Here is a 14,925-nt window from a genome sequence, read left to right as displayed (position 1 = left end):
TGCTGCATTCTGAACAATATGCATTTTTTTCCAGATGTTTTTTTGCTAAATTTACATAAAGTCCATTGAAGTAGTCAATCCTCAATAGGACTTGAGCAATAACAACAGTTTTCAGCATGTCTGAGGGCAAAGAATCCACAATTTTCCAGATGATGCGGAGATAGAAGAAAGGCCAAGACAACCTTGTTTACTTGTTCCTTATAAGACAGGTGGTCATCAATTATAACTCCTAGGTTTTTTACCTTCTGCATTGGCTGTGGCAAAGTGCCAAGTTCTTCTGGCCACCAAGCAGGAGACCAGAAGCTAGGGTTATTGCCAAACAGAATGACCTCTGTCTTCGCAGAATTCAATTTTAAACTGTTGTGGCCCATTCAAAATCCTACTGCATGCATGCACCTTCTAGAGGTCGCACTCATATCCTGGCCTTTGTTAGATATTGACACAATTATTGAGTGTCATCGGCATATGATATCAATGCCAACACAAATGACTTGATTAAGGCTGTCGGGGGGGGGGGGGGGTCACATATAGATTGCCATTCGCTCTGTCATGTTGTGAGCAACAGCATTTGTCTTCTCAGAAGTGCACATCCACCTGAAAATGAATGCGATCCAGTGTTTCTGCTGGTGAACAGTTCGTTTTCTATTTTTTCTATTTGTATGACCTCTTTCCTTTCTTTCTCCTCTTTTTTTGAGTGTCCTGTAGCTCCCCAGATAGTGCTAACTGAACAGCTCACTTGTAGCTCATTTCATTCTCAGTGTTCTGTATCCTAGAAGCATTATGTCGGCCACCTTGGAGCAATACAATATTGGAACACTATACAAGTTAGCATTCAGAGAAGGCCTCCCAATGTGAAGTTTACTCAACTGTTGTCTATAAAGTGTATTGGTAATAGGATATCATTCTATTTGCCAGTCTAAGATGGCCAACATGTTGCTTCTCACTGTGGCAGCTATGTTGGAACTTTAAAACAACAATACACTAAGTGCAATACCATTGCAAGAAGGCCACCTCCTGCTGTGTTTAATTTTTATTTTTGTATTGCAAGCATATGCACACCTAGCTTTGGGGCGGTGTAGTTATTGTTTTCTACAGTTATTTGTGTTCCATATCCCTGTTGAGTTTGTGTGCTTGTTTTATTGAAGCTAGGCAAATGGCTCTTGAGTCCATCGCAAGTTTGCGCTGGGAGAAAGGAACACTCTGCCCCAGTTACTTGGAGAGTTTAACTATGCTCAGATAGCATTCTCAATATGAAACACTGTTATTAGTACAAGGACATTTGTGGACCTGATAGAAATGTGGAAAAATATGTGTGCTTTCAAAAGTTATTAGTGCTGAAAAAGTTAAAAACAAAGTAATGACATTGCAGTAACTAATGAATGTGTGGTTGTGAAGAAATCAGTAGAATTTTGAGAAACGTGTTGGCCACTGTCATGAAATAAATATTGTTTTTTTTATTCAGTGGAAGTGAGTAGAACTAGTTTTTCAACCTCCATTGAGTTTGAGATATTAGTTTCTCTAAGGTACCAGACAGGGTAAGCTGGTATATGTTTAGGGTGTAGAACACAGGTTTGATCTGATCTACAGTATAGAAATGAGTTTAAAATGCACTAGTATGTGTATTTTTTTTAGATGGAGCATTACCTTGTCACTGAACATCTGGTGGTTGGGGTTAAAATACGTGGCCCTTTTGCTCGTCTTAGGAAACTCAAGGATAAGAAAACTTGGGTTGTAGAACCAGCAAGTGATTCACGCACTGTGTCAATCAGATAGAGCAATACAGACACGCTGAAAACATTTAATGCTGCTTCAAGCTCTCAGGGACCTAAGCATCTAAAGGTGGAGTCAGCTTAGATGCTTTAAAGATTTTCTGTAGCTTGGAGGATCAAAGAACTATCCATTTCGAGTTCACAAAAAATGTTTTCGGTTGCTCAGAGAAGCATCCCCAAGTCAACAAGTTTATAAAAATAAATTATAAGCCAGTTAGTGTCTTGCATCTTGAAGTGTGATACCATAAATATACGTTCTCCGTCAATGGGAATCTGTACATACGCAGGCGAGCACGAGCGGTCTTCGGTGATTTCCCAGCTTAAGTTTCACATATTACCAAATTAGTAAATTTGTCTACTCTTCATGCTTTCTGTTATAAAAATGTATATATGTGTGTATGTATATATGTGTGTGTATGTGTGTATATATATATATATATATATATGTGCGTGTGTGTGTGCGTGTGTGTGTGTGTGTGTATATGCAGCTATTTCTGAAAAATAGGGACAGAATCATTGTGCCTCATGATCTTTTTGGGTTGGTCTACAATTGAGCTTGACCTCATAGTCTTGATTCTTAAAGTACTATAAGTAGCAGTACATAGACTATGGCTTTTCCACCAGCCACATTCACATTCAGCTTTTAGGTTTCATGCATTTTTGATGGCTTGTAATTGCTTGGATGTGCTGTCCATCAAGGTCATGGATTTTTCAGGTGGTCACATTTGTGTTCTGTTATGTTTTGGCGATGGAGCATCAAATAGTCATTTTTTAGACTACAAATGCTACTTGTAGATTCTACATAAGAATCATTGTGTGTGTGTGTTTCAGGCATTGCTGCTCTGATAACATAGACTATCAAAAAGTAGTTATATTCACTCATTTTATTAGTGATTTCATGTATTTTACTTTGCCTCATGGTACAGCTGTTTCTGCTCTCAAAGTAAAGCCAGTCCTTCTTAAAGATGCACAGAAAACACTGGTCCTTTGTCACATGTATCTACAATGCATTTTTTTCTTGTTTATGGCTTTTAAGTTCACCATCTACAGTGCAAACTTTACCTTCAGATTAATTTTCATAAAACACTTCATTGACGGTTCAACGTACGTCTGTTAAAGCAGTCGGTTCCGCAAAGTGGCCTTACTTATTGCTCACATATATTTTCTAGTCCAAGATGTTGCTTCGTTGTGGGTTTGTCTTTATAGGACAGCAGGAGGCAAGTCCACAGACAGTAGCCCAACTATTGCCAAAAACTTACCCTAGCAAAAGGCCAGAACTATAGGCTTTACTAACTTTTACTAGTACTTGTTTTATTGTGACTTTATATTAGTTTGTTTCGTTTCAACAAAAAAGACTAAATTAGTTACGTTGGCAGTTTATTTTAAACGAATCAATCCGCAAAATTCAAGAAGAAATGTGGCTTACGGCTGGACTGCGAGAACATTTCGGTAGATGTGCACGGTTAAGTACAGTGAGTGCAACTCAGACCGGTACTGCTTTTTGAGTCTGAGTATAATTTGGTTACTATTGCATTAGGACAAGTGTAGAAGAAAGCACACATGTCATAATCATGGTCATACCAAATAAGGATGTATAAGCTGCTGACCTATTTGGACAACATGTTGACTTATGGACCCCATGCATGTGTCCATAGGAATAAGCAGGTCGCAGGTATTATTGTCTTTGTTCACACTGCACACACGCATAGATGTCCTCCTTCGGCGCTGATGCTGCTGGCAGTGTTCCCTCTGTATGCGTTTTGCTTATGAACTGTACTGTACTTTTTTTTTATTTATTTTTTTTTATCTGAGTTTGAGAATCAGTGAAAAGTTTTAAAAAGTTGTGTTCTGTTTTTACTGACAATTTTCGTTGTTGTGTAGGTCGTAGAAAGGAGAAGAACAGCTACTGAGATCAGAGAAGAGTTTGAGCGCTTGCAGAGAGAACGAGAAGAGCGGCGACTCCAGCAAAGAACCAACCCAAAGGTAGGGTTGTATTCCTTTTAAAGAAGATTTTGCTTGCTTGTTCAGTTGATAAGAGGTTTCAAATGATAGTCAGTCACACGAAGTAGGCACATTAGAGAAAAGTGCTTTTCAACATGCATCATCTCTAATGAAATGACATGTGCCCTAGCTTCCGAGTGCTGGGGTGAACCTGACATGGCTCACCCAGACCCTGTTTTTGTCTGGCCTCCCTAAATCCTAGAGATTGCTGTGCCGCTAGTGAGCATTGTTGATTTTAAAAAGTTACATCTTTTGCTGACTGCAAGAGAGTCATGAGAGAAGCTGTAGGAAGTCGCCGTCTATATGCTATACCAAAATGAGGTATACCGTGAAAAGAGTCCAGGTATTCCCTTACTAGTGGACAGGGGCTTGCTCTAGCACGCCCAAGGCGCTTGTTTAGGAGGTAGTGGGGTTGAGCAGCCTTAGTCTTATTAGAGAGGAGTGTTAGTCATCCGCTGCGCGCGCACACACACGCACACCTCAATAAGGAGATCCATACCAATTTATAAAAATAACACTTATCTTTATATAACTTTAGGCACCAAGATCATCAAAATGAGGTAAGTCATTTTTACAAGGGCAGGTTTGAAGAAAACTGCTTTTTGATACTTTAAATCGTAATTGAAGCTTTTTCTCAGGAATGTTAAGCTAGGAAAAAAATATACTCCGCATACGCACACTTAACAACGACTTACAGCAGCACCCTTCCCTGGGACTTAAGTTGAGTATGGGGCAAGGTGCAAGGCAGCCCCAACAGGACACCCTGGGAGGCACTGGGGCGTCCCAGTGGAGAGGTGTTTTTCAGCATCCGATCATTTTGATACTTTAAATCGTAATTGAAGCCCTTCAAGGCCATGTTAACCTATGTAGGAAACACATGTATTATATTCAGGCACTTAACAGCGACTTACTGGACAAATCTTCTAGAATTAAGGTGAGTAGGGGGCAAGTTCCAAGGCAGCACAAACAATTCACTTCAGGCAGCACTGAGGCGGCCGGGTGAAGAGGTGCCTTACATCATCGGGTGCCCCATTCAAGTCTATGGAGATGGGTCATCTGGGAAAGAGGCTGCAGGCTCGGACTGGGTAACCAGTTGGCCCGAACCAACAAGGGAGCTCAGGCCTCACGATGCTTGGGGAAATGGGGACACCTTCGGTTCTCTTCTCCAAGGCCAGGGTCGACGGTTGCAAAGGTGTCATTTGGTGATTGATTTTTGTCACAGGGTGCAGTCGCTGTAGAGGGGGCCTGCGAACAGAGACTGCAGGCGGCATCGGGGAGTCCACAGTGGGCAAGTCCATGATGGACTTTGTCTCTGGAGTGCTAGCGGACCACTCTGGCACCGTTGGCCCACTTCTAGTCCGGCTAGGAAGTGCTGGTGCGTTGGTGCTTTGTGGTATCAGATTTTTGCAGTGCCAGAGTCTCAGTCTTCTTTAGGGTGCCTGCAGGATGCAGGGAAGCAGCTCTGCTGTTCCAAGGGAGTCCCTGGTTCTTTGTTGAAGGCAGGAAGGCGTCCCAGGCTTTGGAGGCAAAACAGCTGCAGGATGAGATGACTTTTGGGAACTTCGATGGGAACAGAAGACAGACCGGCGGGGCTAGCGCCAAGTCAGTTGCTTCTTTCACAGCCTGTGCTTTTACTGCTCTTCAGTGTCCTCCTTCGTAGGTCGGTAGGAATCTGATTTTCTGTTTTTAGGCGCTCCCCAAAATGCTGAATATAGGGGTCATAGGGGGAGTGTAGGATAGCAGCCAATGCGCTACCTATCCTTAAGGTCACTGATTCCCCTTTATGACTAATTCCTGGGGGAAGTGGTCATAACCCTGTCCCAGAATTCATGATTTTGCCAATATCAAGATGGCTAACTTTGAAAAGTCGCCTCCCCTTCAAGTAGCCCACCTTCGGGGTGTCACTAGCCTGAGGGTGGGCAGGCCCGTCTAACTAGTTAATTTTCCCGCCTGACTAGTTAAAATTCCTGCCTGTCTAGGTGCCAAAGGGCTCTGGACAAAGGGGGTCAGCTTCTTCTCCTATGAGAGAAACCAGATTTGCATGCTAAAGGCAGTAGGCTCTTTGAAGCCTCCCAGCCTTGGAAGGCTGATCTGCAGGTTATCCTGTGGGAGGAGGTCTAACATACCCTCTGCCTAGGCATGCTTGGTTTATGGCCCCCTGGCAGCAAACACCCTCAACCCTGGGGGTCAGAAACTCGTCTCTGTTGGTAGGCTGGTTAAACCCAGTCAGTCAGCACACCAGGAGCAGGTAGGGTTCCTGGGGGCATCTCTAAGGTGCCCTCTATGTGAATTTATTAATAAACAAACCACTGGCATTAGTGGGGATTCATTACAATGAGATGTTTGATACCAAGCATTCCTGTTTTCAGTGAAGACATCATGTAGCTGGGGAACATGTTTCTACCAGTGTCCAGCACATGCTTGTTAAATGGCTTCCCAGTTCACTTGTACTGGCAGCAATGGAACTGGCCAGCACAGGGGCATATGTGCTGATGCTCTCACATGTAATATAGTGCACCCTTACTTAGGGCTGTAAGGCCTGATGTAGGGGTGACTTACTTATACTGCATGCAGTGTTGGTAGGCATGGTACACAGGCTGTATGCCATTTTGTCTTTTCACTTTTGTCTGCACCAAGACACGCAGCCTGCGGTGGCAGTTTGCTTGAGCTTTGTGAGGGGTCCCTTAGGGTGGCACAAGTCATGCTGCAGCCCTTGAGGACCCCCTTTAGGACCTCCGGCCCAAGGTATTAGCAGTACCATTTAGTAGGGACTTTCAGATGGTACTAAAGGTATTGTCAATTGGGGGGAAATTGCATAGTTTTGGGAAAGAGATCTGACACAGAGGGCCTGGTTAGCAAGAACCAAGTTCACGTGCAGTTGAAATCCTATCAAATCCCAGGCAAAAGGTGGAGGGGTGACAATGCCGAAAAGGGCACTTTCCTACAGAAGCTAACTACAGAAGCCAACGAGGAATGTCAGTGTCAGCACAGAGTATGGACCAGGCTTTAATCTGGGGATGGTGATGACTCCTTTGGGACTGAAGGTGGAAAGTGACACACACATTGTATATGGGCATTGGGGCTGCTGATGACATTCTGCATTGCTCACTCCCAGTCCTGCCTGCACCGGACGCCCAGCCCTACGCCGCCACCTCCCTGTGTACCACATGCACCCATCTCTGCACCAAATGAACATCCCTATCAAAGTAGCACGTACTTAACCAGGAAGATGAACCTAGGTATGTCCCTTCCTGGAGTCATGAAGCAAAGCTGGGGATTTAACACTGATCATGTGCGGCACTTTATGTGCACTTGGCTTGGAGCGGGCGGGGGAGTCCCATCAGTTTGGTCACCCAACCTGGTCTGAAAACATAAGTACAGCATCAGAAGTTGGAGCAAAAGAAAGATATGAAAGGTGTCGGAGCTAGAGTGGAAAGTAAAGGGGAAGACTGAAACCCGATCAGGATAGGGCTAGTTATGGTGGACAGGGAAAGAGACAGTCCACCTTTCAGTAGGACAAGTGAAGAAAAATGATGCCATGCCACAATATTGGACTGCATCCTACACTAAGCTCACACCTGGGATTTATGTATGAGACAGGGTTTCTGTTGAGGCATGGAGGGTAGCTCATCATTCTGCACAAAAGAGTACTCATGCTAGAGTGAATACAGAACATGCTCCTGGTGTACATTACACCAATTTCCCTCCGTAACTAACTCTCACTTTTGCCCAAACTACAAACTCCTGCACTTGTGCACCACATGATTGTAGTAGGGTAGATATTTGTGCCGTGCACTAAGCAAGTGTTTTCTTAGCACTTGTGTGCACCATCACATTCTCATGCTAACTACAATTTCCAGCACCTCAGTTCCACTGGAGGTGCATATGTCGGTGTCCCTTCCAATCTCAGCTGAATTGGTCAGTGAGGACAGGACGTGCTCCTTCAACACCTCATCAGGAGTAGCAAGCGCTATATAAATGCAAACCTTTTTCCCTATTCTATTCCTCCACTATCCTTCTCAATCCAAATAACTGAATAATACATCCACCACTCAAATTACTTTCGTTTTTCACTATACTTATTCATCACCAATCATTTATAGGTTCTGGAGTCGATTGATACTCGCCGAAAAAGCACTTTGACGCCTCTTCAGGGGTTGTAAGCGCTATATAAAACCAAATACAATACATGCACAACATTATGCAGCGCACTGGTGATGCAGTTACCATTGAAGATGAGTGCTAGTGATAGCGAACGGCGCAGTGAGCACAATAGGTGAAGACAGCGTGAACGGCGATAAAATGATAATGACAATATGGTCAAGATATGATTATGTACAATCAAATTTGAACGAATTTATAAATGACCACAGAAAAAGCCAAAGTTCTTTGCTGAGGGTTGTCGACGGCGTTTCAGCCTGATTGATTCCAGGCCATCATCAGGACAATGGTCTTAAATAAACGTGTGCTGTGAAGAGAGAGGCGAAAAAGGGGGGGTTTTGAGTTGTCTAAAAGAGAAAGGCCCTAAAAGTAAAGCCCAAGAAAAGATGAAAAGGAAGGGAGCTAATTACCTGGGCGTAAAAATTCCAAGGGTAGGGGTTGACCTGGTTGTGAATCACCGTAAAATCTAAAGGAGGAAAGGAGGGACGAAGGGGTCCGAGTTATTGACCATGTAATCTCAAAGGGGTAGAGGGGGGAGGGGGGGGGGAAGGAAGAGGGACGAACAAGTAATTACCAATGTGTCAATGAAGGATCAGCATCAAGGAGGTATGTAGCCAGAAAAAACGGAATTCGGGAGCCTGGCGTGGGCATCAATTCAAAAAGCCTGGGGAAGGGAGGAGAGGGAGAGATTAGGGAGAGGAATTATAAATTAAAAATTAATTAATTATTAAGGCCAAAGCGGAATCAAGGGGCGTCTTCTATGTGGCCTGATCTTACCTCGGGTGGAATAACAGAGGGCTAAATCGCTGGGGATCGCATGGCTCGAAGGGCAGGAACAAATCCTCTGGACGGACGAGTCAAACGTCCATGCCGGTAGTGGCAACCGCTATGGAACATCGTTATGAGTAACGTGTCACGTGATCGGGACAAACCAGAGAAAGGACTAGACCTGTGACTAGCATGGGTAGAACGGTGCCCCGGGGGAACAAGTTAGAAGGAAAGCGGAGTGAAACCGGAAGTGAAAAACACCGAGAGTGGACGGTTCGAAACTAGAGTAAACCACAATGGAGGATAATAAATATTGTTTAGTAATACATCAAATCAAAATTAACTGAGGTGGGGTAAAAGAGAAAAGGGGGGAGGTTGGGGGGGGGCAAAGGGGGGAAAAAAGGGGAGGAGAAGGAGTGGTGGAGAGGAGTGGGTAGACAGCAAGAGGGGAGGGGTAAGGGGGGGGAGGTGTGTTGGGTTGCAAAAGGAAGCTAAAAACAGGGCAAGGATTGGACAGTATAACATAATAACATACGCAACAACCATATTATACGACAATACAAATATAAATTAAAAATCATATTGAATAACGTCATATACGCAGTAAACAAAGACAACTATATAATGAAGAAAGAAAATAGGAGGGGAGAACAATTGGATTACAATTAAAGCAAAAAGACCAAATTAAAATAATAGTGGGCAACAGGATAATATATGCTTATAACATGTGTACCCAAGAGGACTCAAGATTATATCAATTAGATATAAAAAGAGAGACAAGGAGAAGGGAAGGGGCGGGGGGGGGGGAGGTGGGGTGTGGGGAGGAGGGAGGGGGGGGAGAGAAGGCGAGTGGGAATGGGGGGGGGGTGCGGGGGATTATGGGAAGGAGGGAGGAAAAGAGGGGGCAAGGGATGGAAACACAAGGGGAGTAGGGATGGGAAGGAGGGGGGAAAAAAAGGGGGGGCAAGGGATGGGAACACAAGGAAGGGAGAATGACAACATGAAAGAATCCACTATTATAAACCAGATTCAGATTCAGCAGGAGAGAGTTACGATGTATTGGTGACTGTATTCCATTCATCTAAAGTGTTCAATCCATGATTGACTGAGTCACAGCGTGCGATCCATCGGCATTCGCATTTGTTCAGCAAGAGTTGAAGATTACCCCCTCGTAATGGGAGTGTTGGATGATCAATTACTTGCCAAATCAAATCGGTTTCTGAGTGGTTTTGTTCTTTGTAATGTCCAACAAGAGGTGCAGTTTCAACATTACATCGTATGCGGCTTTGATGTTGAAAAATCCGTTGTTTTACCATCTGTGTTGTTTGGCCGATGTAAAGAAGATTGCAGGGACAACGGATGGCATAAATGACATTGGTGGTGCGACAATTGGAGAAAGTTTTCAGTTGGTATGTTTGATCTGATGTCACAAAATCCTTGGTATTAAACGTAAGATTACAAGCTGCACAGGTTTGGCATTTGTAATGGCCTACAACTGGGGGAAGGCCCCAGAGAGTAGTTACAGATTGAATCTTCTTCTCTTTTATGGGCCACGTGATGGCGTGGACCAATTTATCTGACAAATTGGTGCCCCTTTTGTATGAAAACAGGGGGGGTTCTTTGAATTGGACATGAGTCCGAAGAAGCAACCAGTTTCTCTTGATCACTTTGCTAATCAAATTGCTTGAAGGGCTGTAGTTAGAAACAAAGGGGATGCGCAGATTGCTTTTTTTCTCTGAAGGGGCAAGGAGGATCTCCCTGTGACAGTACCAGGCTCGTTTCTGGGCACGAGAAACGATGCGTTTCGGATAACCTCTTGAGATCAATTTTTCAGATAAAACAGCAGCTTCCCTGAAATAGTCCCTTCGCCATTTGCAATTTCTTCGAATACGAAGGAACTGACCATAGGGTAAACCATATCTTAAGCCTCTTGGGTGATAGCTGGAATACATTAAGAGGGTGTTACGTTCTGTGGGCTTGCGATAGAGATTAGTCCCTATGGATCCTTCTTCTGCATGCAACATAAGGTCAAGGAAAGGAAGGTCATTAATCCTAACATCACTGGTGAAAGTGAGATGTTTTTGAGAGTTGTTTAGCCAAGTCATAAAGGATACAAGGTGTTCCTGTGTACCACGCCAAAGTAGGAGAATGTCGTCTATGTAACGACGCCATAGATTAATCCTATTGAGAAAAGGATTCAAGGGGTTGAGAAAAACAGTGGTTTCCAAATGATGGACATACAGTATTGCAAAATTTGGAGCGAAGCAAGCTCCCATTGCTACACCTTTAATCTGTAGAAAAAAGGTGTCTTTGTATAAAAAATAATTGTTGGTAAGTGCAATGCGTAGCAAGTCCATGAGGAATTCTGACGGGATGCGAGTGGGTCTAGGACGGGTGTCTAAAAGTGATCTTATGACAGTGAGGCCCTCTGAATGGGGTATGTTGGTGTATAAAGATTCAATATCTAAACCTACCATGAGATCATGGTTGCTGTCAAAGGAAAGATTCTCAATAATGTTGATTAAGTGTGTGCTGTCCTTGATGAAAGTGTCTGTCAAAGGATTAAAGGTTTTGAGAAAGGAATCAATATATTTCCCTAATGGCTCCAGTATGGAGCCGCAGCCAGATACTATTGGGCGTCCTGGGGGGTTGGCAGAGTCCTTGTGGACTTTGGGTAGGACATAAATGACTGGTGTGCGAGGGTGAGCATTATTTAGAAAAAGAAATTCTTTTTTGGAGATGATCTCAAAGTGTAAGGCTTGGGTAGTGACTGTCTGTATTTGTTTACGGATGTCTGAAAGGGGATCTCCTGGTAAAGGGCGGTAGTGGGCAGTGTTGTTAAGCTGCCGTAAGATCTCGGCATCATATTTATCTATGTCCATAATCACGATGCCGCCACCCTTGTCTGCTGGTTTTATGACTATCTGAGTTTTCGCTGAGATTTTTAAGGGCGTGTTTCTCACAGATAGGTATATTATAAGGAACAAACTCATGTTGGGACTGTATTTCCTTGACTTCATGTAGGACTAATCTCTCAAAAGTCAAGATTTCAGGTGGCATGGCGGAAGCTGGGGGAAGAAAGGTAGACGGGGGATGAAATGATTTTTCATAGGTCTGGGGTTGATCAATTTCATCCCTGAAAAAATACTTTAGACGGATACGTCTAAAGAACAATAGTAGATCTTCCTGCAATTTGAAAAAATTACTACGATCTGTTGGAACAAAGGAGAGGCCCTTACTGAGAATAGAGATTTCTTCGGTGGACAAAATGTGTTTGGACAAATTGAAAATAGGAATAGGGGAAACCATAGAAGGCGAGGAAGTTTGTTCCACTGCAGGTACAATAGTAGGGATAGATGATATAGAAGAATCCATTAGAGTTGTACAGTTCAAAGATCCTGTTGGTAGACCTGCTTGAGGATCTAAAAAATGGGTTGAGGATTGCATCTCAGTATTTTGTTCGATATCCATGAGAGTCATCATTGTGGGCCCCATTGATAGAATTTCCGACGCGTTTGTCTCTCGCCTGCGTACTGGTACTGATAGTTTGCTCGCGACTGCCCTCGTCCGCGGCCGCGGCGTTGCCCTAAAAAAAGGGAGGGTAGTAGAGGAGGTGGAGGTTGAAGTGGAGCTCTGTTTTGGGGGTGTACACTACTAGTGCCTTCACCAGGATCTGAGTCTTCAATTGAGGTGTTGGATGAGTCCGAAAAAGTAATGGCCTGGTTGTTTCTATATCTACCCCAATTTCGACTTCTTGGAGGTTGGTAGGGTGTATTGAAAAAAGTATCCAGAAGGTATGGGTAGGTATTGTCCTTGTTATAGTTCTTGATATCTCTTTGTATTTTGTTCATCTTCTTATTTTGTTCAAAAGTATGAAATGTGGCGATGGTGTTATTGATTTTATCTAATAATGCTTTTGCATCAGCGATGGAGGTATCTGATAGAATAAGTTTCTCCAATTCTGCAATTTCTTCAAGTTCTTTTTTGCTGTGCTCAATAGCTGTTTCAATACCTAGAACCATCCAATGTCGGGAACAGGTTGTGGCAAGATGGCTGAAGCCGTTACGGAATTTAGGATCTTGTGTAAAGATGGCAGGGATATTACGTATTTGGAGGCCCACTGGTATAGTATCTGATTTGAGGTACTCAGTTAGCATTCGTGCATGCAAATCTGTGCGTATCTGTTTCTTTTTGAGGTTCTCAAGTTTCTCTAACAGGACTCTCGAAGTGTTAGGTGCTGTTGTAAGGGGAGTGGAAGTATGTGAAAGAAGGGAAGGGCCACTAAGGATACGTTGGATATAGTCATCCGTGTATATAGGGGTCTCCCTAAATGACATAATAGTGTAGATTAGTTACACATATATGAACCACATAAATCTGTGTGAGTAGGAGTATAATACTCTCGCAACCCAGCGGTTGCTCAATTACAAAGAAACAAACAACAGGAGTGTACCCGTTATCCCAGCAGAGACCGGGCAATAATGTTTAACAAAACAACAATGTCTCAACTGGATATCATTCAAAGGCAAATTTCAAAACAATAATGAAATCACAAAGGAAAGGACGGGAGACCACCATGAGAGTAGAAAAAAGGTATATATTGTAGGTAGTTATAACAGCACTACGGTACAATAAAGGTACAAATGACCAAAAACACACAAGTGAGCACTGGGCGTGCTAGTGATAGTGAACGGCGCAGTGAGCACAATAGGTGAAGACAGCGTGAACGGCGATAAAATGATAATGACAATATGGTCAAGATATGATTATGTACAATCAAATTTGAACGAATTTATAAATGACCACAGAAAAAGCCAAAGTTCTTTGCTGAAACGCCGTCGACAACCCGTTGTACTCTACACTACTAGTCGAATCTTAGCATGACTCCTTTTGTGTTCTGAACTGTAAACCAGTTACCATCAGCAGTGCTAGATCCATAGACATCACTCTTGATGAGACTTAATCTTCAGTCACATATCAGTAGAATGTGAAAGTGGGTAGCGGCTGTCGTGAGCCGCCCCCAAGCTGACGAGCTTTAGAACGCCTGCACGCTACGAGTGGGATTATCCCTGAGAAAATTGGCAGCATGTCCAGCAACCCGTAAATATTCTCTACTGATGAGGGAGGAATCCTAAAACTCTGGTGTCTAGAGATACGATTTCGAAAGACTGCATTAGCTGAAAAATAATATCAACTTTGTGTGAAAAACTGAACTACAACTACCAAGACGCTATGGGGTAATGTCGCTGTTACATGCGAGCAGTGTGTTCCTACTCACTTTCACATATCAATAGAATGGCCATAGGTGTGCGTTTTAAGCTAAGAGTTATTTGGAGGATTTGTCACTTTATACCAGAACAGGAGCATTACATTCTTGTGCAATCATTTGTGCTGTCAATAATTGACTATGGGGGTCTCTCTTCTATCTGATCTTTCCAAAATACATCTTGCCCCTTTCACTGTAGTATTGTACAGACCATTTCTGGGAGTGCTACCAGAATATGGAACTAACTCTTTTCTAGCCTTTACACTTCTGCCTCGATAGGCACTTTCGTGATGTATATTATTGCTCTGTTGTCTGGCACTTTACTGTGCATTTGGTGTTTTCTATTCGTGGTTACCTTATTCTCATTCTTGTAACTTTGCCACTTGTCATTGTAAATAGCTCTAATGCTTGCTGGCCATGCTCATACAATATAAAATTGCAAAAATAAAATAATACATATATAGAAACACTCACACACTTTTCTTTACTGATGCATACTCACAACCTTGTGTACTTTGGGGAGACTAAACTTGCAAGAGCTTATAATAGGAGATGTGCCCTGCCTCCTTATCTTGGGAGATATTCAAATAAATGATCAATTTTGACAAGGTAGAACGCTTGATTTTGAGCAGCAGAACTGTTGCACAGTTTCTAGCTGTAGGCCTCCGACCTTTTTCTGAGATATGGGCTGTGTTTGTCCAATATAAAAAAGGCTTTTGCTTCTCTGAAGTTCATGCATGCTGGGATACAGGAGGACGGTATCCAGGGAGCTCACACCTTTAGCTATAGTGAATTCTATTCTCTCTATTGAGATTGGAAGTGAATGTGGGGACATGATTCTCCAAAAGTCAGTGTATGGACAGGCTGTTCATGAGGACGCGGCATGCTGCTGCAGTTTGGATTGTGGGCGAATCGTGTTCTTGCAGTTTGTGTATCGCAGAGTGGGATGAGGGTGGAAGA

The 14,925-nt window shown here is 43.2% G+C and overlaps 1 protein-coding gene across 1 annotated transcript in view; it reads left to right on the top strand.

Annotated features, from left to right (window-relative positions):
- DNAJC11 (DnaJ heat shock protein family (Hsp40) member C11) overlaps positions 1-14,925 on the top strand; it is a 595,493-nt gene that overhangs the window by 291,654 nt on the left and 288,914 nt on the right. The window contains exon 4 of the mRNA XM_085604469.1: positions 3,651-3,752. Within this exon, the coding sequence (XP_085460595.1) occupies positions 3,651-3,752 (102 nt within the window). The remainder of the gene's footprint in view (positions 1-3,650; positions 3,753-14,925) is intronic.

Source organism: Triturus cristatus, chromosome 1_2 (assembly GCF_964204655.1).
Source record: "Triturus cristatus chromosome 1_2, aTriCri1.1, whole genome shotgun sequence".
Classification (NCBI taxonomy): Eukaryota; Metazoa; Chordata; class Amphibia; order Caudata; family Salamandridae; genus Triturus; species Triturus cristatus.
This window is presented reverse-complemented; position numbering and strand designations above follow the sequence as displayed.